Source organism: Phyllobates terribilis, unplaced genomic scaffold, assembly GCF_046119375.1.
Source record: "Phyllobates terribilis strain yellow unplaced genomic scaffold, ASM4611937v1 Scaffold_5__5_contigs__length_657084704, whole genome shotgun sequence".
Taxonomy (NCBI): Eukaryota; Metazoa; Chordata; class Amphibia; order Anura; family Dendrobatidae; genus Phyllobates; species Phyllobates terribilis.
The window spans coordinates 425,256,408-425,280,205 of NW_027362765.1; the positions used below are offsets into that span (position 1 = coordinate 425,256,408).

At 40.1% G+C, this 23,798-nt stretch overlaps 1 protein-coding gene across 1 annotated transcript; it reads left to right on the forward strand.

Moving 5' to 3' along the window:
* Nucleotides 1-7,749: 7,749 nt before the first annotated feature.
* On the forward strand, nt 7,750-20,926 carry CCNJ (cyclin J). The gene is made up of 6 exons (XM_073685227.1): nt 7,750-8,074; nt 9,015-9,124; nt 12,458-12,668; nt 15,903-16,202; nt 16,309-16,468; nt 18,064-20,926. Exons 2-6 carry the CDS (start codon nt 9,056-9,058, stop codon nt 18,473-18,475), a joined length of 1,152 nt encoding a protein of 383 aa, XP_073541328.1. The 5' UTR covers nt 7,750-8,074; nt 9,015-9,055; the 3' UTR covers nt 18,476-20,926.
* The last annotated feature ends 2,872 nt before the right edge of the window (nt 20,927-23,798 follow it).

Here is a 23,798-nt window from a genome sequence, read left to right on the forward strand (position 1 = left end):
AATTCAATGGACGAGAGAGTTCAGAAGCTCCTTTCGAACAAGGGGTCCTATGTGCAAATGTAACATCGCCTAGAATAAAGTTTTGAGTTGAAAACTGTTTGATTTCAGTTTGTAATAACCTGCTAATGCTTATAATTTCAAAAATGACCATTTTTTTTGTTCTTTATTAAAATGAAAAGGTTGAAAACTCTGCTGTGCATAATAATCTGGAACATGCATTTTGAGTGCAGTTTGAGTTTTTTATTTTTTTAAAAATATACTGTTATCATAGGCAGTTTGTACAAAAACCTTTCAATTGTACTCTAATAGTTATTTGACTGGAAAATAACAATGACTGCTATTCATATAGGTAATTTGGGAAAATCTGAGAAAATATTATTTGCATAATAATTTGGAACACAGTGTAGTGATTGGATTTGTGATATGTTAGAAATATGCAATAATGGGTGACTTTCTGACTTGAGCAGATACTTTTCACAGCACTATGTAGACATAAATTTATTTAGATAAATGTAAAATGTTTCATATCTAGATTCCTGTGTCATGTAACAAGTCAGTGTACAGTCTGACACTATTATTCTGTATAGGACATAGCAATATATCACATTCCATACATGACATAGCCGGCAGCGCACAATAGCCTGTCATGTTGTTTTATCATTGAGAGTCTGCTCATCTCTGTACATAATGATCAATGTCTTTAGCCTCAGGACTCTTCGGAGGATTGAGGTTTTGTGTTTCACAGCTTGGAAGATGCTGTAATAATCTACACCCCATGAACGTCTCATCACAGCACATTGTAGAGGAGGTAAAGTTAGAGCATTTGTAGTTGTACTCAGTGTCGGACTGCATTGGCAAAGGCCCACCAGTAACAGTGATTCTTGGGGGGGCCCATTGTTCAGCTACATGCAAAAATAACCTGACCCTAATAAACAAATATACTTTTGCTTCTATGTAATATTAATTTGGCTAGCTTACTTAATGATTGATAAGATGATACTTTTTTCAGCACTGCTCATTAGCACTTCTTCAGAGAAGCCTACCAGAGGATTCTCCTGTTCTCCTGTGGGCCAGTCCAAGCCTTGTTGTACTCGATGATTTTAGCTTGTGCACAATTATATATCTTGTAGAAAACCTAAATATCTACTACGTGGAACAAAAGCCGGCAATCCAGAGAACCAAATTTAAAGCCCAAAGCCGGCCTCGGTCTGACCGCTTTGTCTAATATCCATTGCTTCTCTTGAATGGTGCATACATGTATAGATAATAATTCCTACAATCTAACTATTTGGAAGTGATTGGAAACATCTTACCCCACGATGTGATCATCAGATTTGTCACAAGCCAGGAACCAAAAACCCTAATTGTTGAAATTTCAATAACATTAGAAACTAGTTCTATTATTAAAAGCACAGATGCTGCTATATACTACTTTACTGTCTATTTAGAAATTGCTACACGGACCCTCTCCCCCTGATCTGACGTCTTAGTACACTTATCAGGCCCAGCCAGAGGCAGGATGTAATAGGAAACCTATCAGTGTCACGTGTGTGTGTGTGTGTGTGTGTGTGTGTGTGTGTGTGTGTGTGTGTGTGTGTGTGTGTGTGTGTGTGTGTGTGTGTGTGTGCATATACAGTACAGACCAAAAGTTTGGACACACCTTCTCATTTGCAGATTTTTCTGTATTTTCAAGGCTATGAAAATTGTACATTCACACTGAAGGCATCAAAACTATGAATCAACACATGTGGAATTATATACTTAACAAAAAAGTGTGAAACAACTGAAAATATGTCTTATATTCTAGGTTCTTCAAAGTAGCCACCTTTTTGCTTTGACTGCTTTGCACACTCTTGGCATTCTCTTGATGAGCTTCGAGAGGTAGTCACAGGAAATGGTCTTCCTACAATCTTGAAGGAGTTCCCAGAGATGCTTAGCACTTGTTGGCCCTTTTGCCTTCACTCTGCGGTCCAGCTCACCCCAAACCATCTCGATTGGGTTCAGGTCTGGTGACTGTGGAGGTCAGGTCATCTGGCGTAGCACCCCATCACTCTCCTTCTTGGTCAAATAGCCCTTACACAGCCTGGAGGGGTGTTTGGGGTCATTGTTCTGTTGAAAAATAAATGATGGTCCAATTAAACGCAAACCGGATGGAATAGCATGCCGCTGCAAGATGCTGTGGTAGCCATGCTGGTTCAGTATACCTTCAATTTTGAATAAATCCCCAACAGTGTCACCAGCAAAGCACCCCCACACCATCACACCTCCTCCTCCATGCTTCACAGTGGGAACCAGACATGTAGAGTCCATCCGTTCACCTTTTCTGCGTCGCACAAAGACACGGTGGTTGGAACCAAAGATCTCAAATTTGGACTCATCAGACCAAAGTACAGATTTCCACTGGTCTAATGTCCATTCCTTGTGTTCTTTAGCCCAAACAAGTCTCTTCTGCTTGTTGCCTGTCCTTAGCAGTGGTTTCCTAGCAGCTATTTTACCATGAAGGCCTGCTGTACAAAGTCTCCTCTGAACAGTTGTTGTAGAGATGTGTCTGCTGCTAGAACTCTGTGTGGCATTGACCTGGTCTCTAATCTGATCTGCTGTTAACCTGCGATTTCTGAGGCTGGTGACTCGGATAAACTTATCCTCAGAAGCAGAGGTGACTCTTGGTCTTCCTTTCCTGGGGCGGTCCTCACGTGAACCAGTTTCTTTGTAGCGCTTCATGGTTTTTGCAACTGCACTTGGGGACACATTCAAAGTTTGCCCAATTTTTCGGACTGACTGACCTTCATTTCTTAAAGTAATGATGGCCACTCGTTTTTCTTTACTTAGCCGCTTTTTTCTTGCCATAATACAAATTCTAACAGTCTATTCAGTAGGACTATCAGCTGTTTATCCACCAGACTTCTGCACAACACAACTGATGGTCCCAACCCCATTTATAAGGCAAGAAATCCCACTTATTAAACCTGACAGGGCACACCTGTGAAGTGAAAACCATTTCCGGTGACTACCTCTTGAAGCTCATCAAGAGAATGCCAAGAGTGTGCAAAGCAGTCATTAAAGCAAAAGGTGGCTACTTTGAAGAACCTAGAATATATAAATATATAAATAAATATATATATATATATATATATTTGGTTGTTTTTTTTCGAAATGAGATAAAAATAAAAAAAGCCTTGATTAAAAAAAAATGAAGTAAAAAAAGAAATATACATAATATATCAACTTGCTATTGCTGACCTAAACTATAAAGTTATGTTATTCATCCCGGGGCAGAAATTTTTTTTCCAGAATTACTGTTTTATTTTGTTCTTTCTTTTACGTTATCCAGAATAAAAAGGCATAAAAATAGTTGTATGTATAATGCTAAAAAAAAGTAGTCATCCCAAAAAGATAAGCCCTCATAGCGCTCCCTAAACTAATAAAATAAAAAACTTACAGCTTACAAATGTTTGCTTTTAAAAAACATGTTTTTATTTTGCAAAGGTGATAAAATATTTAAAAAAATATATAAATCTGGCATCGCCAAAATTGTACTGACATTTATACCACACTGTGAGCATCGTAAAATCCAAACCCCAAAATTGAAGATTTTTTTTTTAATCTCCCATCCTTCCCCATCCTTGCAAAAAAATAAGTTTCTCAATATACTGATTGTTTCAAAAACTGGTTTTGCCAAAAAAAACACAAGTTACGTCGATGTAAAAAATAAAAATATTATGACACACCGAAAAATGGGATATGTATATAGCTGCATAAATAACTGTAATAAATTGCTTATGCAGCTAAATACATAGGAGAATAAACCTACAAATATATCATGAGCACAAGGTACAATAGCCACAATTTGCACAAAAAAGACAGACTAAACCGATAAAAAAAAAAGTGCAAGGCATAAAGATATGAATAAAAATATAATTTTATTTCAACATCAATTAAAATTGAATAAGCTAAAAAACATATACATGACCCAAGACCTTCATGGCTGGTGAATACCGTAATAACATAATGGACCCACAATGTATACAATCAATTACAATAGAAAGAGGGTACAATAATATGTTACAGGAGGATACCAATGTAATAAAGGTGTTGCGGTGCAATAGATGTAAATAGTAATTCAAAAAAGATCAACTACCAGAGGATAATTTAGTATATTTCCAGAAGTATGGAGTGTAGAAAAATGCACAGTGGCAATAAGGGAAAATTAACAAATCTCACCAGACCATGAAGAACCGCACTTGACGCACGTTTCGCATCTAGCTTCATCAAGGGGTGATATTACAAATAAATCAATGTGGATCATGGACATCCCAACATCCATGGAGTGAGCAAACAAGCTAAAGGTATAAAGCCATAATGCAGGAAAGAGACTTGCACACCCGGCGCGTTTCGCCTGAGTTTCATCTGGGGCATAATATACCGTACTTACTTCTAATATACATACCTTATACTATTGTACGGTCTGCAGCCGTTACAATTAGGTAAATGCAAAACCAAAGTGTTTAGTGTACAATAAGAATTTAGGTAATTGGGGTAATACCCATATCTAAATAGACGGTAAAATAGTATATAGCAGCATATATGTTTTTAATAATAGGACTAGTTTCTAATTTTATTAAAATTTCAACAATAAAAGTCAAGTTTTACTTATAGTCCCTTAAATAGGGTCCTTACCCCCTAAGGGGAATCGGTTAATAGTACTGCAGCTCAGCCCCATTTATTGAATATTTTAGGGCATATTTCATAGTCCATATACAGACTGTAATTCCCCTACTGACCGCTTACAGCCCCATGTGTGCCTATGAGATTGTAAGTTTGGATCCAGAGACCCACAGTCAGTTAGTCCTGGAATTGGGGTCCGTATACAGACTATGAAATATCTTCATCTGAACCTGGCCTAAGGGTAGGACTGTATTCACACATTGAGCCTGTAGTGCTTTTTAACAACGATTTTTTTGAAAATCACAGCAAGACAGGTGCGTATGAACGCAGCCCAAAACTTGGACTAGTCACGTCCTCAAATAGCATATGTGATTGGCTCTCTGTGCCCGGTCACTAAGTGGACGAGCCTAGGAGCTGCCTGCTTTTTAAATTCACTAGTCTGATTTGTAAATCAGTCCAGATTAGAGCTTGATGCAATCTTTATTCATTTTTTTTTCACATAGGATTTGAGATCTGTGTGAAAAACGCCCCATGTGACCTAACGGCCTGTATCCTGTGTTTAAAGACGTACGTGAAAAAAAAATTGTACCGGTGTCATCAGTGTTTCGGATCTGTGCTTGGTCTGTAGAAGGGTTCATGTTTGGTCCGTGTAGGGCCCATGTTTGGTCATTGTGTTGTCAGTGTAGGGCCCGTGTTTGGTCAGTGTAGGGCCCGTGTTTGGTCATTGTGTTGTCAGTGTAGGGCCCGTGTTTGGTCATTGTGTTGTCAGTGTAGGGCCCGTGTTTGGTCATTGTGTTGTCAGTGTAGGGCCCGTGTTTGGTCAGTGTAGGGCCTGTGTTTGGTCATTGTGTTGTCAGTGTAGGGCCCGTCTTTGGTCATTGTGTTGTCAGTGTAGGGCCCGTGTTTGGTCCATGTGTCGTCCATGTGAATAGCACCATAGATTATAATGGTTACATGTTGTATCCATGAAAGAAATACAGATCTAACACATACGTGCAACACGGACGTCTGAATAAGTCTTTAGTTGGGAAAACTTGTTTAATGTGACTACTACTCATTAATATTTTTTTTTCTAATATTTCATTGTACTTATTACTTTACCCAAACAGAGTAATTGTCCTAACCCCGACTTATTACCATGCTTTTTTCTTTGCTTCAAAAGATACAATGTGCAGAAGTGAGAATTACACAAACGTATGTGAAACTCGCCACTCGCTCACTGATTTCTCATCAGACAATGGCTTTTTAATGACCTATTGTTACTTCTGGATGATCCGGGGATACAAATCCCATATATGTCAACAGAGAACTGACACAACTGAGTGACACTTCCGATCCTAAAATTGAAAATGTATTTAAGGGGGATTTAAATCTATAATTTTGTGTCATTTATCATCATGTCTAGTGATAATCGCTGCATTTAAAGGAGTTTCTGAAAAAGGTATCAACGTTTCACCCTGTTACTGCAAATAGACATCGCAGGATGGGAAGGGGGTAGCACACCAACTCTTCTTACAGGAATTGACCAATCAAAAGGCTGCAAGCAAATCTCTAAAAAACGCTTGAAAAATTCTTTCAATAAAAAAGTCCCTTAGAGTATTTGCACACGATGGCTTTTAAATTTGGGCGAACCAGATGATTTTTTTTTTTTAAGCAGATGATCGTTTAAGACTCTCTAGAGTCGTTTGTGTCGTTTTCCCATAGTTTTTGTGACTTTTTTTCACTCTACCCAATAAAGAAGAAACCACTAGTAGGGTTTTTCTAAGCAAAAACTATGGAAAAAAAACACTCCAAAAATATCTGTTCATCTTCAGGGCATCTTTGAGCTTCCCATTGATTTGTATTGTAAAGTACAGAGCGTCTTCTGAGCCGAAAACCCCAGAAGAATGGACTTATTTTTCACCACTTGGCGATTTTAGAAACCTGAAGTGGTTAAAAGATGTTCAAAAGCCTGAACATGTGCAATGCTATGTAAGAATGACTCACTATGTATAACTTCATTCTTTTGAGCATTTTCTGTTTTTTCAAGTGGATTCAATGGCAAAATCTGCATGAAAGAGACGCCGTGTGCACAAACCCTTAGAAAGGTCAACTCAAGTCTTTTAACTGCTTGCTGATTTTGGAAACCGAAAGCCATTAAAAAACAAACGCTTAAAAGACTGAACAGTGATGTGTCATTTTACAATATAAATTAATATGAAGAATCATTTTAAGTGTTTTCTGAGTGCTCTTTTTCAGGCATTTTAAAAACCTGACCTGCTCAAAAATACATCTGGGGGAAAAAAAAAAACAAGTCTGAACATACCCTTAGGGTGGTTTCACATTGCCTTCTGGCACCCGTTCGCGGCCCTGTCGGGGCTTAAGTCCGAACCTCTTCCAAAACTGGATTCGGACGTATGCACCAACTGGGCCATAGACTATAATGGTGCCGGCAGAGAGAATGTGCGCTCTATGGCCACGGCCCCACTATCAGTATTTGGTCAGTATTCTGTCAGTATTTTTTCTCAGGAATGGGAGCCAAAACCAGGTGAGGAACAATCGGAGAAAAGGTATAATAGAAACAAGTCACCAATTCTGCATTTATCACCCACTCCTGGTTTTGGCTCTCACTCCTGAGAAAAAATGCTGACCAAATACAGATAGTGGGGCCATCGCCTTAGATGCTTAATTTTGGGGCATATCCGAACCCTCTCCGGTCTTCATGGACACCTCTATAATCAGTTGTGCACTGCAATAATATAAAAATGGAGTTCTATTCTCCTGAATTTAGCTGGAATGAGGGTGATGTAAGGCGCAGACGGCCCAGGGTCCGTCTGTGAGCGCGGCTGGCACCGCTCACCCCGGGTGTGCTGTCCCCAAGTGACCCACACGAATGTCTGTCTCTTACAGATGCTGCGCCCCCTCATTGCGTCATCAACCACGCCCACCCGCTGGGTTATGCAGTGGGATTAAAAACATAGCCCCGCCCACTACTGTGTATCCGCCGTCTTGCGAGACAACTATACCCCGCCCCTCAACATCCAGCCACGCCCATCACCCGCTTTGCCCCGTCTCAGACATCTTTTAAGTCAATGACCGTACGGGAAGCTAGAAGACTCAAAATTCTTCCGAGGTGCGGCTGCGCGAGTCACAGCTTTGAATGAGAGTAGAGCCGTGATTGGACGGAACTGTAAGTCAAGTTTGTAAGATCATCTGCTATTGGCGGAGCTCCCCCACAGCGGCATGTGTCCGAGCCAGGGCTTTGTATACACTCCATAGCGCTCGGCCCTTTAACAATGGATGGGGAGAGCTTGGCCGATTGTTAATGGACAGGGCCGGGCGGCGGCGGAGGAGGCAGCAGCGGGGAAGCTGAACGGAGGAGCTACGGTTACCGGGAGATGGAAGTGTGAGCAGGGAGCCGATCACTGAGGTCGGTGCACGGGCAGCGGGTGACGGACTTGTGGCAACTTGTGCTGGGATCTGATGGGGGAGACCGGGCTTTGTTGGCCGCAGCGTCCTCAGCCAGGAATGTCACGGAGGATGTGTCCTGCATGGATGGGAAACTGCCAGGATCGGGGAGATAGATATATTATATTATGTTTTTACCGGAGTAATGAATGAACCTAAAATAGCAGAGCTGTAATATGATCCTGGGGTGGGGGCTGAGGGGGTCACTTACTTATCTTTTAATAGTTAAAATACAGAAAATTCTATTCTAACTTTTATATAAGAATGTTTTCTAAACTTTTTTTTTTTTTTTGCATAGTATTTTTATGGCTTAAATAGAGCACGATTCCTAGATCCGACCCAACTCACTCCAATTATTAAGACTTTATCACCTTTGGTAATAAAGTAACTTTTTTTTTTTTTTTTTTGTCAGGTTTTTAAAGCTCAAATTGAGACGTTTTTTTCCTAAAATTTTTTTGAAGGTTTACCACAGTATTTTTTATGACTCATTACTTTTAGGGTATGCTAGCTTTTTTATGTCAATTTTAAAGTGGTTCTGCTCAAAATTGTGTGTATCCACCATGATCTTTAATGATTTGTCCACTTGCATCCTAACTTTTTCCATAGTTTTACATGAAGAAATCGTCTTACTGGTTTAATACCTCACTGATCAATAAGGTCATGACAAGGTGTCATTAGAAAAGTTAATTAGATTTGCAGGTGTGGGCAGCCTGGGACTTTTCAGAGTGTGAAGGGTTAAAGCACTGTTGGTGGGCTTTTAATTAACTGCAAATATTTTTTTTTTCTGCTTCAGCAGTTCCCACTTTGGAGAGCTCTTTGTATGTAAAGTTGGGTTGAGTAGACTGTTGCGAGGAATTAAAGTAATTTTTTTTAGTTTTTTTTTTTTTTCTTCTCTTTTCCAGACCAGGTTATTCTGAATTCTGCTCTCTTGACTTCCCATGAAATGGAGCTTGAAGTGTTGTGGTGGAAGGGTCAACTCGCTGCGGACATCCATCAGGCTCTCCGGTATAAAGTAAGTGTGATATATTCTGCTTATCTCTCTTCTGTTTCTTTTTTTTTTTTTTTTTAGTTGATGGTTGTAAATGCATGCTAATCAAAAAATGGATGTGTATGTAATAATTTATATTAGTCCATTTTCTTGATTCATTCATTCATTTCAATCCTCCAGCATAAACTATATATTTTTTTTTTATGCTGGAGGATGGAGATGGATAGATACACATACATATACTCCTGTACTAGTCGCCGTCACGTTTTGTTAGAGATCATGGTAATTGTTTTGATATGTATACCACCTTTTTCACATGTAAATCGCCATGGAATCAATGGCGCTATTATAATAATAATACAAAAATAAATATTTGTGCAGTCTGGACTCTAAACCAGGACTGTTGATGCTGTATAAGTTACTAAAATTTTATAGAAAACACTTTAAAAAAATTATATATATATTTTTTATAAGTGTTTTCTATAAAATTTTAGTAACTTATACAGCATATGTCAAGGTGTTGTGCATCTTTATACTCTACAAATGTGCTATTAGTTATTGAACTACGGGTGGATTTGAAAAAAAACGTACACGTAGTAAAAAAAATATTTAAATTGCTGAGAATTCTTATGTGTATATGTATGTGTGTATGTATGTGTGTGTGTGTGTGTGTGTATATATATATATATATATATATATATATATATATATATATATATATATATATATATATATATATATATATATATATATATATATATATATATATATATATATATAATTTTTTTTTTTCCCTTCAAAAGCAACTAGTCAGAAAACTTGGAATAAAATTGATGGCACATTTTTATCCACGTATTTTTTTGACTGTTGCTTTTTTTTGGGAAGACATATATATGTAATAAGAAAAGAAGAAATAAATGAACTCTATATGTAACTTCTTTGTAATGGTAATCTGGTCCCTGAGTTCGGGGCCGGTGCTGCTTCTCCCTTTGTCCCCCATGCTTTCCTGTGCAGGCTCGGGGACAGACATGTAGCTGGTCAGTGGCTTCTGTAAGTTCTGTAGCTTCGGGGAAGATGTTGGTGTTTATTGTCCGGCTCCGGCAGCTGGTCACTTCCCGTTGCTTCTCTTCACACTCCAGTGTTACCTCGCAGGGAGCCATTACTTTCCTTTAGGGCATGTGTGTGGAGGGATGGCCTGTGAGCGGGCTCTGAGGTGCCACCACAAGTAGATTTCATGGTTTTAATCCCTTTTGTTATTCGGCAGCATGCTGGGGGTTGTCCCTGAAAACAGCAAACTGGCCAGCAATGGCTAAGGGGTCTTTTGTTGCTACAAGTGTCCTGCTCCGTGGTGGTGGCCGCTTCCTGCCTCCGGCTCCTTTTGTGCTTCCATTGACACTTCTGAATCTCTGGACTCTTGTCCTGATTCATTCGTTTACTTGTAATCTAGATTATAGCTTTTTTTATTTTGGGGCCTGTGCTCTTGGTATTTTTTTCCCGCTTCTCCGTTGAGTGGATTAGGTTGCCATGGTTACGTACATTAATTTGATGAATTACTCTTCCACACGGCTCATTTCGGCAGATTTTAGGCAACTCAATTTTGTCTTTAAGCATTAAAAATAAAATCCTAAAACAATAGGGTGTTGTGTGAGAAGTTTTGCCTGCAGTCCTCAGTATGGGTTTTTTTCGTTTTGTTTTTTAATGGTCCTGGAAGGAATTTTGACTAAGCTAATTATAAAGGGGCTATATTGAATCACTCGGGGTATGAACCCATGAACCCGTCCTAACAATGGATAATGGGGGTTTGTCTGGACAGGACTGTGGAATTGGGTCTGCCCCATTAATAATGTTTATCTACTGGTGTCAGCGAGACATCTGCCCTTTTACTTCTCGTTCACACTTTATGGTGGCGTCATAGCTTCACAACTACTGAAGCACAGACTGTGTTTTTTCTACAACTAATTTTAAGGAAAACCTTTATTTTTATGGTTTTCGAAAAACCCCTGACTACAGTTTTTTTTTTTTTCTTAAAGCTTTACTCACCCTCCCCAGGTCCGACACCGAGTGTCCTCCACTGCTCCTAGTGTCTGTTATTGTCTACGTCACATTGACATCCAATAACTGAGAACAGCAGCTTTGTCCCAAGTCAACTACTCAGTTGCTGAGCTCACAGATCGCCTGCAGTGCTGTTGTTGTGAAGTCAGCGCTGCAGACAATTAGACACCAGGAGCAGTGGCTCTTCACTTGACCTGAGAAGGGAGATTACAGCACAGTGTTGTTTTTTTGTGTTTACAAGACGTACCACTTCTTAAAACCCCTTTTTAACATGCAGATTTTCAGACCCTGTAGCAGCAGTTTAGCACTTGCAGGAATAGAGGAACCAATGAGTTAAAGGGGTTTTCCACTACGGCATAACCTCTTATTAATGGTCTGAGGAAGGTGGGGAAAAAAATAAAAATTGATGCTCTGCTCCTGGACCTGCACCGATCCTCCATACTTGGCTGTGGGTTCACTGCATTGTCTGCAATGCCTGATACCGGCAGGAGATTCAGCGTTGGGTATGGAGGAGCGAAGCCGATCCGGGTGAGACTCGACTTTATTTTTTTTTTTCTCCCCTCCTCTTTCCAACATTTAACAAGTGTTCTTTTTGGAACCTAAATGTTAAAGCATGTGAACAGATTTTGGGGGGTAAAAAAACAATTTTATTAGATGTATTTTGGGCAAAAAATAATTTTTGCTATTTTAATCTTGTTAAAAAAAAAAAAAAAAAAAAAAGTTGTACACTTGATTTTTACTGTTTGTTTTCCTGCTGGTTGCAGAATGAGAGTCAACTAAGAATCCATCAGTGAGCTTGTTCTGATGGAGTTTGTACATTTTATGTGCCTTTTTAATGAATTCCTCTTGGCTGATTTTATGACCACATGAATGGGGAGCTGAGCTTTCATATGATCATAAATCAGCTGAGATAAGACAGATATGTTAGATTGTCAGAACGAGCTCACTGTTGGATTTTCAGCTAACTCCTTCTGCATCCAGCAAAATTATTAAAACCAAATATATTTTTTTTAACACAAAATGCATTCAATTTGAGTAAAATATAATTTCATGGCTTATTAGTGGGGATCTGTCCTCTGCCGATCTGCACAAAGTTTGGCGCTGCAACATAGGCTCAGCAGCACCAAAAACTGCGAGAATAAATCCTGAGTGCATAAAGACTTTTACGTTTGTTATCACTTTAAAATTTTTGCAACATTAATTTGCAGACACATTACATGGGAAGAAAGTATTTTCTGTGCCTCCGGCTATATCTGTGCATTTGTCTGCAGGCTTCAATTACCCCTCTGCTGTCTGTTTACTTAGGAATTGAAGCTCCCCTCCTACAAAGGCCAGTCCCCCCAGCTGAACCTCAGACGATACTTTGCAGATCTGATAGCTATTGTCAGTAATCGATTCAAGCTGTGTCCCACTGCCCGCCACCTCGCCGTCTACCTGCTGGACCTCTTTATGGACCGATACGATATCTCCATCCAGCAGTTGCACATCGTGGCGCTGTCCTGTCTGCTATTAGCAAGTAAGCAAATCATTTATTTCTCCATATTCTTATCTATGCTGCATTTTATGTATTTCTATGTCCTTCTCTGCTGATATGACAGTTTATCTATGGTAGACGTATGTGCCCATGCATGTGAACGCAGCTCCAGTGCATAGGATCTGAGAGATATAGTTTCGAGGGGTCGTCTCAACATCAGTAACTTTCAAAATTGAAATGTTTTTGTAAAAGCAATCAACTTTGTAATTTCAATACTATTTAAAAATGCTCTCCATTTACATAAAAAAAGGACGTATTTTTGTTTTGTGCTCACTGTCTAGGTGACGTGCTGCCACTGCAGTCTAGCAGCGGTGGCCGAGCATGTGCCGTAGACTCTTACAGGCTCATTCCAATAAAGAACAGATATAAAGCAGGAGAGCGCCCAATCCGGACAGTTTTAATGTCCCTGTGCTCCTCTGATGATGTTGGTTCTAACGATCAATTGTCAGGATCACGCCTCCCTAAAAAAAGTGCTCAGAAATGGTATCATTGAAAATGTTAGCTCACCAAGAGAAAAAAAGAAAAACTGGGGTTTTGGGTAATTTTCTAATTTTATTATTTATTTATTTTTTCCACTAAATCGGAAAAAAAAACCTATACGAGTTTTATTTTTGCCTTAATTGGACTCATCTGGAAATCGTCTGATCAGAATGGGGGTTAGTGTTATGGCTGATTGGGAACTGAATAACCATAAATGTCATTGTTATTAAAAACTCCCTGTTTAGTTGCTGCGATGCTCCACTAATGGCGAGCAGATTCCCCCATGTTCGCCCTTTTTACCCATCATCAGCATAAGGGCAAAGTGCAACACAAGATATTGCAAAACTATCGGTGACTTTCAGTAGATCTCCAACTTTTCACACGACCGTTGACAACTTTCCATGGACTACTATGAAGACCTATAGAAGTGATTCATTCTCCGCATTGACAGCTGATCAGTTGTCAGGCATTAACCATCATTTATTTTTTCTTTTTAGAAGTCTCCTCCTTTCTGTTCGTTGTATTTTCTCCTTCCTCTTCTGCGCTGTGGCCGCCTGATATGTTGCAGATAATGGCACATCTCGTGTACGTTTTTACATGGCTCTGGTAACAGTGCCGTCACTGTCTGCACAGGATGGAGGAGGATTTGTGAGATGGCTGTAAATGATGCTCATGTTGCTGCTGGATAATGTGATTTTCTGTATAAAGTGGATGCATTGTAATACCCGCCGATCTGTATAAATGATGGAGTACAACATTTGGCTGAGGAATTCGGCCTCGTTGCCTCTCATTTATTATTGTGTTTTTAAAGGGTCACTTTGTCACAGTGGTATTTCAGGCATTCATTATTTCTAGTCTGCCATCAGCAGCTTCATTATAGCGGTGAATATAGGAATGCCCGGGGCTAGAATTGAACAAAAAAAAATTGTCAAACCCTGGACCTTCAGCCAATGCCTGTATTCTGTGTCCACCGGATGCCTCCTACCTGCCGGCTCACCTGGCGCCTCCTTCTGATTAGTAAATACCCGGGCACCATGTCATTTCTGCACCACGTTGCAACAATGACTATGCATCAGGCCTATTCATGAGAAGGGATTAGGACAGATAGAAGGAGGAGGCTTGTAAGGCGCTGGTCCAGCGAACACTGGCTCTATGTGGCTTCTGGACCAGGGTCTTCTGAATTATTCTGCTCAATTCTACCCAGTGTGTTTATGAAGCATGCGTTGGTGAATGTTAAAGGGTTTGTACCAATTTTTAGAAATTGATCACAGATGGCTGATAACCTGCCAATCATTGGGGGTCCCATCGTTGTGACCTCAACCTACACGAGAATAGGGTACTTTGCTATATCCAGGTTTGATTGCTGCTCCATTCGGATGGGACCCAGTTTATGTGATTGGTGGGGATCCCAGTGGTTCGAGGTTGTCCCTTTGCTTTAACACTGATGGCGTGTACTTAGGATAGGCCGTCAATGTCTGGTGGGGGTGTGACACCCGGCACCACCGCCGATCAGCTGTTCTTGGTGTTGGCTGGAACTGCACAGCTCCGATGACAGAATATTTGCCACGACCGGGTGCTGAACATCCGCCCCCTATTCAGATCGATAGAGGCGGATGTGCAGTACCTGGCTGGTCAGTTCCGTCCGCCGCCGACATCGGGAACAGCTGATCAGTGGGCGGTGCCGGGTGTCGCACCACCATCAATCAGACATTGATGACCTAAGGATGGGCCATCAATGTTAAAGTCGTAGACAACCTCTTTTAAGCTTTCCATGTGGAATATTGCCCATATACACTAGATAAATGTATAAGATTATGTTAGAAGACCACCAAGTGTCACGTGGATGTTTGCGCTTATTTCCAGCCACATATAATGGAGTTCTGGTGGAGTGCGTAAACTGTTTTGCCTGAGACCACCTAATTAAGGTTGGGTTCAGACTGGCCCATTTTACGGTCCCTATACAAACTGCTGTAGGTCTCCCGACCCAAACATGCATCTTCATGTATTGGGAGAATTGCGGTCCGTATAGGGCTAAGCGTTCCCTATATGACCCTGTAATTCACCCATCTGAACATAGCTGATTTTGCTAATTATTGCGCAGCATGGACCGTGCATTTAAAGTGGTATTCTTATCTTTGATTTTCTGTCTATGCACCAAGCAGCTGTCTCCATAATCGTGACCGCTTGTGGCTACTGCGTATAAACAGCTTCTTACATCTCTATGATAATGGCTCAGATGGGAGTATAAACAGGAAGTCTCTTGTCCCTGCATTTATTATCCCCCTCTTCACCTCCTGACCCAGCTGCTCCCTCCTCCCCCCTGCCAGGGACTTTTGCAGTGACTTATGACTCCTACAGGGGAAAATTGACCTCCTGTTTCTACATAGAGCTTAGAAGGATTCAGCTAGTCCGTTTTTAATTACATGACGTCATCGATCTAATGGAGAAGAGAAGAATTATCTGGGTAGAAAGGCAAATTGAGCAATTGTAAGTACACAGTGCTGTATAATACGATGACTGCAATATATTAAGAGGATAAAAACTTTGATAGGAGGAGGAGTGCTTCTTTAACATGGGCATCAATGAGCAATTTGGAAGTGGCCTATATGGGCCCCAATTCTCCTCGGATAATAAGTTGTATATTGTCACTTGCTGTTGTTTGGCGTATGAGAAACTGTCCTGTAGAACTTTTTAACTAATTTAATTTATTTCTTCCTCCACTTTTTTTCTTTTAAGGTAAATTTGAAGATAAGGAGGACAGAGTGCCGAAGCTGGACCAGCTAAATAGTCTAGGATGCATGACCAACATGAGCCTGGTGCTAACCAAACAGAACCTGCTCCACATGGAGCTTCTGCTGCTGGAAACCTTTGAGTGGAACTTGTGCCTCCCGACTCCTGCCCATTTTATAGAATACTACTTGTCCATTGCTGTCCACGACACTGACCTCCATGACGGCTGGCCCATGATCTGCCTAGAGAAGACCAAAATCTACATGGCTAAATATGCCGACTACTTCTTAGAAGTGTCTCTACAAGGTGAGACTGGTTTTCCTTTCCTTGTCGTCTGGACCAAGGATGAGATTAGATCTTGGGATCGAGTCTTAATGTTGCAATTCTTTTATATTTTATTTTTATATTCCAGATCACGTGTTTTTAAATTACATTCCATCGCTCGTGGCGGCGGCTTGTGTCGCAGCCTCTCGCATTATCTTACGTCTTACACCCTCCTGGCCTACGAGGCTTCACCGTCTCACTGTGTACTCCTGGGACATCCTTGTGCCTTGCATTGAGAGATTACTGATGTAAGTATCCTGATCGAGAAGTGACTCTAATGGAGCAGGAAAGATATGAAGTGGCAATAACCATTCACAGCCAGCCCTACATGTGTTCTGAATAGTAAGAAATCTGGCGGGTGCTTATTTCTCTTGAAAGCAAAAGGATTGGGCATGTTGATCTTCCACATGCCCAATCCTCCACTTTTCCCTGAACAAATGATGGCCAACAATTCAATTTACATTAGATAGTTGCCTGTCTCCTGCAAAATCTGAAGGTTTAGCTTAAGGTGTATAGTTACCTTCAATCCATTAACAGCCTGTACACTGCCGATGGTCCCACAGTATATCCCATAGTCTTCAAATTTACAGTTTATTACAATACAAGGTGCATTCCTAGAGCTTGACTAAAATGCTCATTTTAATATTAAGCAGGGAAACATTCAAAAAGGATTATAGAGGCATTCTGATATGGAAAGCAAGTACACCAGGCTCATTTGGTCTAAAAGATCAATTTTAATAATGTACACAACTTGCTTTGGAAACTCTGGACAAAAATCAACTTTAAAGCAGGGTCATTATTATTATAGGTCCCTATTTATCGATAACCTATCCAACTGATATGCGGATAGACTGCAAACGGTAACTTAGTTTAACATGGCATTGTGGGCAACGTACCGCTGTCCCTTCGTCCCATGTGTCTCTTTAATAATAAATATTTGGGGCCATGAAGTTGGTTGCTACAAGTTAGTGCTCTTTGCTGTCCTACCCAACTAGGAAGTTGCCATCTAACACAGGGTGTATCATCTCCGCTGCTGCCCGGAAATTGGTGCTAGAAGATAGGTAGGAGACCGTGCACCCAATACTGATTACCCACTGACAAAATTTGGGTTTAGCCGCATTGCCATAGAAAGGCACAGTGCCTTGTAATGTAATATATAATGATTTTTATTTTTCCCCTTTTTTTTAGTGTTATTTTTAGGTCCAGTATTCTGTGTAATAGTTCCCTATTATATAATGTTCTAATTTTATTTATTTTTTATAATCTCTTTCTGATATAGGCCTCCAAATCCTCTGTTTTAGATATAGGGCCCGATTACCCAATACTTTTTCACCTGAATTCTGGAGTAAAACTGAATTGAAGTGTCACAATTTTATTTATTTTTTTTATTTTGCACATCTCAAAAAAATAAAACAAATTGCGACTTTTGCCATTGTTACTCCAGCTCTGACAAATTTTAGAAAACTGTGGAGCTCGGATGAGTCGCGGCTCAGCGCACCTGACCAATTCATCATTTCCACCATAAAATGACATAAATTACGATGTACGCCAGCCGCCGGTTGGAGGTGAAAGATGCACCAAATTCATTAAAGAAGTTGTCCACTACTTTTACATTGATCGGCCGGGGTCCCGCACGGATAGGGCATCAATGTAAAAGTAGTGGACAACCCCTTTAAAAAGGCGCCTCTTGATGAATTGGGCACATCTTACTCCAGTTTGCCCTTCATTACTACTGGCATGCAGAACTCCAGTCTTACTGAATCAAAGCCCATATAGTTAAATAATACAATTCTGGCTACCATGTGTCTGCAGTTTCTGAATTTTGCATTTTCCGTTCATCTAGCGCACACGACAACGACGTGAAGGAAGCCAACAAGCACAAATCTCAGCTGAGCCACGCAGCGACTCCATGTCTATTTCCGCAGTCCCCGACCCCGCCACAAGCCCACGTCCAGCCGCACGTGCCCCACTTTCTCCATTCCCAACACCAGCTTCAGTTTCATCATCCGCCGACCCCTCAGCAGCCCAGCTGTCAGCAGATCGTGTCTACTGCCCATACGTCGGCATTCCCTCTTCAGACCTGCTCCTCTGGCCTGACTGCCGGCGTCCAGCCCCGGGCACACATACAGACTGCTGCCAGCGTCTCTCTAGCTGCCGTACCCATAGAGGTGAAACCCTGCTTAGGGGTATCTTATAACAGGAACTTTCCAGTGAACGGACACTACTCTTGTATCACTCAGTGCTTTGATAGGTGATAAAGGCCTTTTGTAACCTTCCTGCCCTACCGGAGCATTACATACTGTGAAATCTGCAGTTCATACTTTAGTTTTGGGGGGAGGGGGGTCCTACCTCCTCCCCGAGAGATATAAGACTAGAGGAAGTGTCTGTTACATGAACGGAGAAAGTCTGAAGTTAATTTCAATGTGTGACTCCTTGGCCAAACCACTCAATGGTGCTAAAGAACTGACCGACTGCCTCGGACACCCAGCACTATCTTCAGGGAATCGTACTTAATTTTTTTTTTTTTATGTTTCTCCCGACGGCATTACTAATATGTTATGAAGGAGGTGTACAGTATTAATTTGTAGAAATATTGCCTATCCGTGAAGGTGCAGCAAACTTGCCTTCACGTATCGCTGGCATTATGCCCTCTGAAGAGTGGTGCTAGTTTATCCTATGAATGGTTACCCTACAGGTAAACATTGATACATTGCTCTAATATTTTCATTATACCTCAATTTTAATTTTGAAGGCAATCTTTCACACTAACTCAGGGAAATAATACCTAGAACTTACTCTTCTTCATGCTGCTGGTGTTTTGGTAACATAGGGTTAGACCTTGTGTCCTGATTAAGCTGCTCTTCAGCCCCTATGGGATCTGTCTTGGACTGAATCCCCTTGTGGAAGCAGTGTAGTGTAATGTGTACCCACCTATATACTGTGTGCTGTTACAAGAACAAATGTGGAGCTTGGTAGTAAAACCTCTTGTTACTTTTAGAAAAGAATTTAACACCATAGATAGGATTAGATATAAAAAAATTTTTTGTGCGTGTGATGTCTTTTACGAGCCAAATGATGACCAAAACTGGTGCCCATTACAGTACCTTTAAGTTAGAAGGAGAATTGTATCCGAAAATGAGGTAAACCTGTCATAAGTCACACAGCAGTAGGGGTTTGAAGAAGTCCTATTGACCCCCAAAATAAGTGACCATACATGAATGGTCATTACTTTACTGTAAACCGATCCAGGACTCATTTAGTCAGGACTTCAATAGTGGTCCCTATTTCTGGACACCAAAACAGGCAACTTGAATTGACATACAACTAAAAAACCCATATGGCTCTAATGGCCACACTTTCTGGAATTGATGTTCAGGAGGTCGCTGATTTTTGGCAGTCAAAATTTTTTTCGTGACCACGCTCCTGAATGTGCATTTGGACACTGCGGTTCAGTCTTGATAAAGGAGCTACTTTGCGTCACATGGAAAGTCTCTTGGATTGATTTTTCTAGCATTTTTTGAGTCTGGGAGCGCTCTCCATTTTCCTGGAGCTTCCTGGCTGTTTTGTGATAGTTGGCAAGTATAATAATCACTTGTCTGACGTCAGATCGAAAAGTAACGTTGCTAGACATAGTACAATACTGCCATTGAGCCTTGGAAAATTAGGCAAAAATCTATCCATGTTACAAGTAAGGTTTTGGATTAGCGGTTTTGGACATTACCGCCTCGAGCGATATTTTGAAACTTTTTTGCTGTCAGTTTGTCCAAATATTGTAGAGTTATGTGATACTTCTATTTTATTACTGTTATATTTTTCTTAGTGTAGGTAGAAAATACCCATTCAGCATCTTTAATCCTAGTTATGTAGCATTTGTTTCAGAAATCTTGGGCCGCGTGTAGAGAAAGCACTGGAGATTTAAGAAAAAAAGGCTTTTTCCATAAAAGCCAAATGTGTATTTTTTTTTTTGTTTGTTTTTTTGCAGGTTGGAAAATGAATGGGTTGACCAGATTTAGCATCTGGACCAGTTTTCATCCTGGCTCTTTACATTAGGCCCATCATTGTGTTTAATCAAGAAGTGCCCAAATACTAAGAAATCCTCATTTTATGAATATAGCATTCCAGCTTGAGGACTTCAAAAGTGTCTTTATTTAACTACCTCAGTCTTACAAAGCTCTGCCCTAACTTGAATAACAGCTAACTTGTGAGCCCGACTTTTAGGAAATTTAATTTGTGTTTTTTTTTGTTTGTTTTTTCTCCCTCAACTACTATAGAATGTACTAGCTAATTACTAACACTGGAGCTGTTCTTTTGGTAAGAAAGGGAACAAGTTTTTGGAAGCAATTTTGTAAATAGTTCATTTTGACTTTTTTTATTATTTTAGAGAGCAGCAAGTTTTGACTTAAAAAAAAAAAAATAATAATATCACTACATTTTTTTTATTTTATATTTTTTTTTATTTATTATGTTGTAAAATAAGTTTGTTGTGCAAAGACAAAGTTAAAAAAAAAAAAAACAGCCAAAGCTATGTTCACAAAGAGCTGTTCATTGAGAAGGGACTTGACCACATGTTACATTTTTGAATGCAGAAGCCAAATTGTTGTGGGGGCTTTTTTTTTGTTTGTTTTTTTGTGGGAAATGTAGAAATTGTTGGAGTATTAAACCACAACAAAGAATTCTGGGTGAGTGCTATGCACTTTGGATTTTTTAATAAACCTTTTCTTTGCCTAAAAGTTTGTTGGTTTTCATTTAAAATTATGCAGTTAACTGTTTACACTTATGTCTGTGTAATTATCAGCATTGAGATCGAATGAAGATTGCCCCCCTCCTTTCCTATTTCTGCTGACAATCATCAAACATCCCCATTGAATAACTAAGACCCTCCTGCCTCCCCCACCCAGCCATACACAAGAGCACTCGGCTAGACTAAACATTACTATCTTTTCTATGCAAGAGCCTCTGCCAGACTCCTATGGCAGTGGCTTCTGCCCCCGCTGAACAAAAGGATCAACTGATGAAATTCCAATTTTTTTTTTTTCCCTCTATCATCTGTATTTTTTTTCTTTTTTTTTTTTTTCAATCAGTTTTTTGTTCCGTTTAATGTTTGAAGGATTTTTTTTTTTTTTTGCTGTTTTTGAAATGTTGCGTAAACACAATGATCACAAAGTAAAGTGAACTTTGCAAACACGGAAGATGCAGTTTTTAAAATTCAACCCATTGACTTCTGTAGGCAAAAAAGACTTGTTTGGAACATGTTGTGTTCCAAACATTAAAAAAAAAAAAAACATTTTAAAGAAATATGCATATAAAAGGTGGATTAAAAAATGTTTATGAATTGGCAACTTTTTTTATTAAAAAAAAAAACCTCTGCATTTAATATGGATCTTCTTGAGTGCATCCAACAGACAGCGAGCACAAGTGCAATGTAAACTTGGCGCAAGTCACCAAAGGATATGTTAAGACTTATGAAAGGGCCATTACTTGACCTAGAAAATGTACCTAGCACTTCAGTCTAAGATTTGCTATAATAGTGTGCACATCTTAAACGGGGCCGTACATAACCAAATACAATAATGTGTCTGTGGAGGAGAAAGAATCAAGTGACTGAGGAGCTCAATATCGCAACTGGAGATTCTGCAACATATTCGCTTGCCATGACTGATTTCCCCATACAATGGGAGTTCTGGACAGATGTCACACCAACTGAGTTCCCCGTGTAGTTTTCTGGTATTTAGTGCCTATTTCCAAATATGTGTCAATTTGTGAAGTTTTGGTAGAAAAGCAGGAACTGGTAAACTTTTTATAAGATGAGTTATGATCAATTCAAAGGGTCTTAATCGGGTACATGGTTACAACCATTGCATCTAAATTTAAAAAGAATCCGTTAATGATGAATGAGAAGAAGACATCACAGAAGACAAAGGTGTAGACTGCTCCAGAAGATGACCAACTGCAGCATCAGACTGGAGAAGGACTCAAAAGGAAGCCGTCCATTGATTCATGCTGCCTGAGCCATGAGCAGCCATGTATGGTTTAATATGAAACGTTGTGGTGTCAGAGAAAACTTTTAAAGTCGGTCGGTGCCTATATCAGATGACTAGTCCAAGGGTTCTCCCCGCCTGGTCTCCTAGATTGACAGGTCTCTCCTTATACACTTGCATAAGGAAGACCTGTCTGTCAGGCAGGCAGGGGAAGGAGAAGCTGCCAAAGACTAGTCATCAGAGACAAATGGGGTCCACTTCATTCATGCATTTTTGCCTGTCTTTTTGTTGTTTTTGTGTCCTTTTTCCTTATTTTTTTTTCCACCAAATTAATTTTTCAATGTGTGACTTTTGAAAGTCACCTTTATGCCTTTTCATTTGTTTTTTTTAGTTTGCTCCTATGGACTAAGTTTAGGGTTTCCAGATGTTTTCGCCTAATGAATCATTTGCGACTTTTTCGAAAAGTCATTAAGTTTGTCACAAATGTACTCCAATACCCCTCTGCCCCCTTGAGTGATTTTTATGTCCCCCCTCTGCAAATATTGTGCAATTTTACCGGTACAGGTGACATTTTGCTCTAAAAGGTTGCAAAACAGATTAAAGACCAAATAAAAAACAGTTCTGATTTTGTGCAAAATTCATAAACCTTGTGTGCCACTTTGAAATTGACGCAAAAAATGTCAATAAATACCACAGTGCAGAAAAACAAAACTACCTTAAGAAAAATATCGCAAATTATTAATCCTGACCAGTCCATGACAGTCTTTTTTCAAAACTTGTTTTCTCAACGCCGGAGTGTTTCCGAGTAAGGCCTACAGAGCTGAAATACCGCAGCCAGTGTCCAATCCAGCTGATGGTTCCCTTTAAAAGAAAAATACAGTTGTGCTCAAAAGTTTACATACTCCGGCAGAATTTTTCCTTTCTTGGTCTTGTTTCACAGAATATGAACAAAAAAACTTTCTCCATTCATGGTTACTCTTTGGCTGTGTGCCCACGATGCGTATTTCATGCGTTTTTGGTGCGGAAATTTCCACAGCGTAAACGCATGGTAAACCTTCCCCCATGGTCTCCAATGCAATTCCGCACTTTCAATGCCCATGCTGCGCTCAAAAATCCGCAGCATGTCCATTAATTTTGCAGAAGCGCAGCGTTTTCGCCGCCATTGACTTGCATTAGAACGCACTAATTCCGCAAGACTGCATCTGTACTTGCGTAATTGGTGCGTTCTAATGTGCGGATGGTACCCGAGTGTAGAGAGTCTCATCCACACCCAGGTACCATAGAAACTGTAAAAAAAAGAATAAAATAAAAAATAAAGATTATATTCACCTTCTTGCGGCCCACGCTGTGCTCCTTCTCCTTTGCCGGCAGATTGCGTTGGACTGTAGGACCTGCGGTGACGTCACAGTCATGTGACGGTAGGTCCTTCAATACATGGCATAGCGATATCCCGGCAGCCAGGAACAAGCGCAGCAGCACAACGCGGGCCATCGGAAGTTAAGTATACATTTATTTTTTTATTTTTAACCATTCTCTCGGGTCACACTATATAAATACATGCCGGTTGCATGGATTTATATAGTGTGACCTAGTTGTCAAG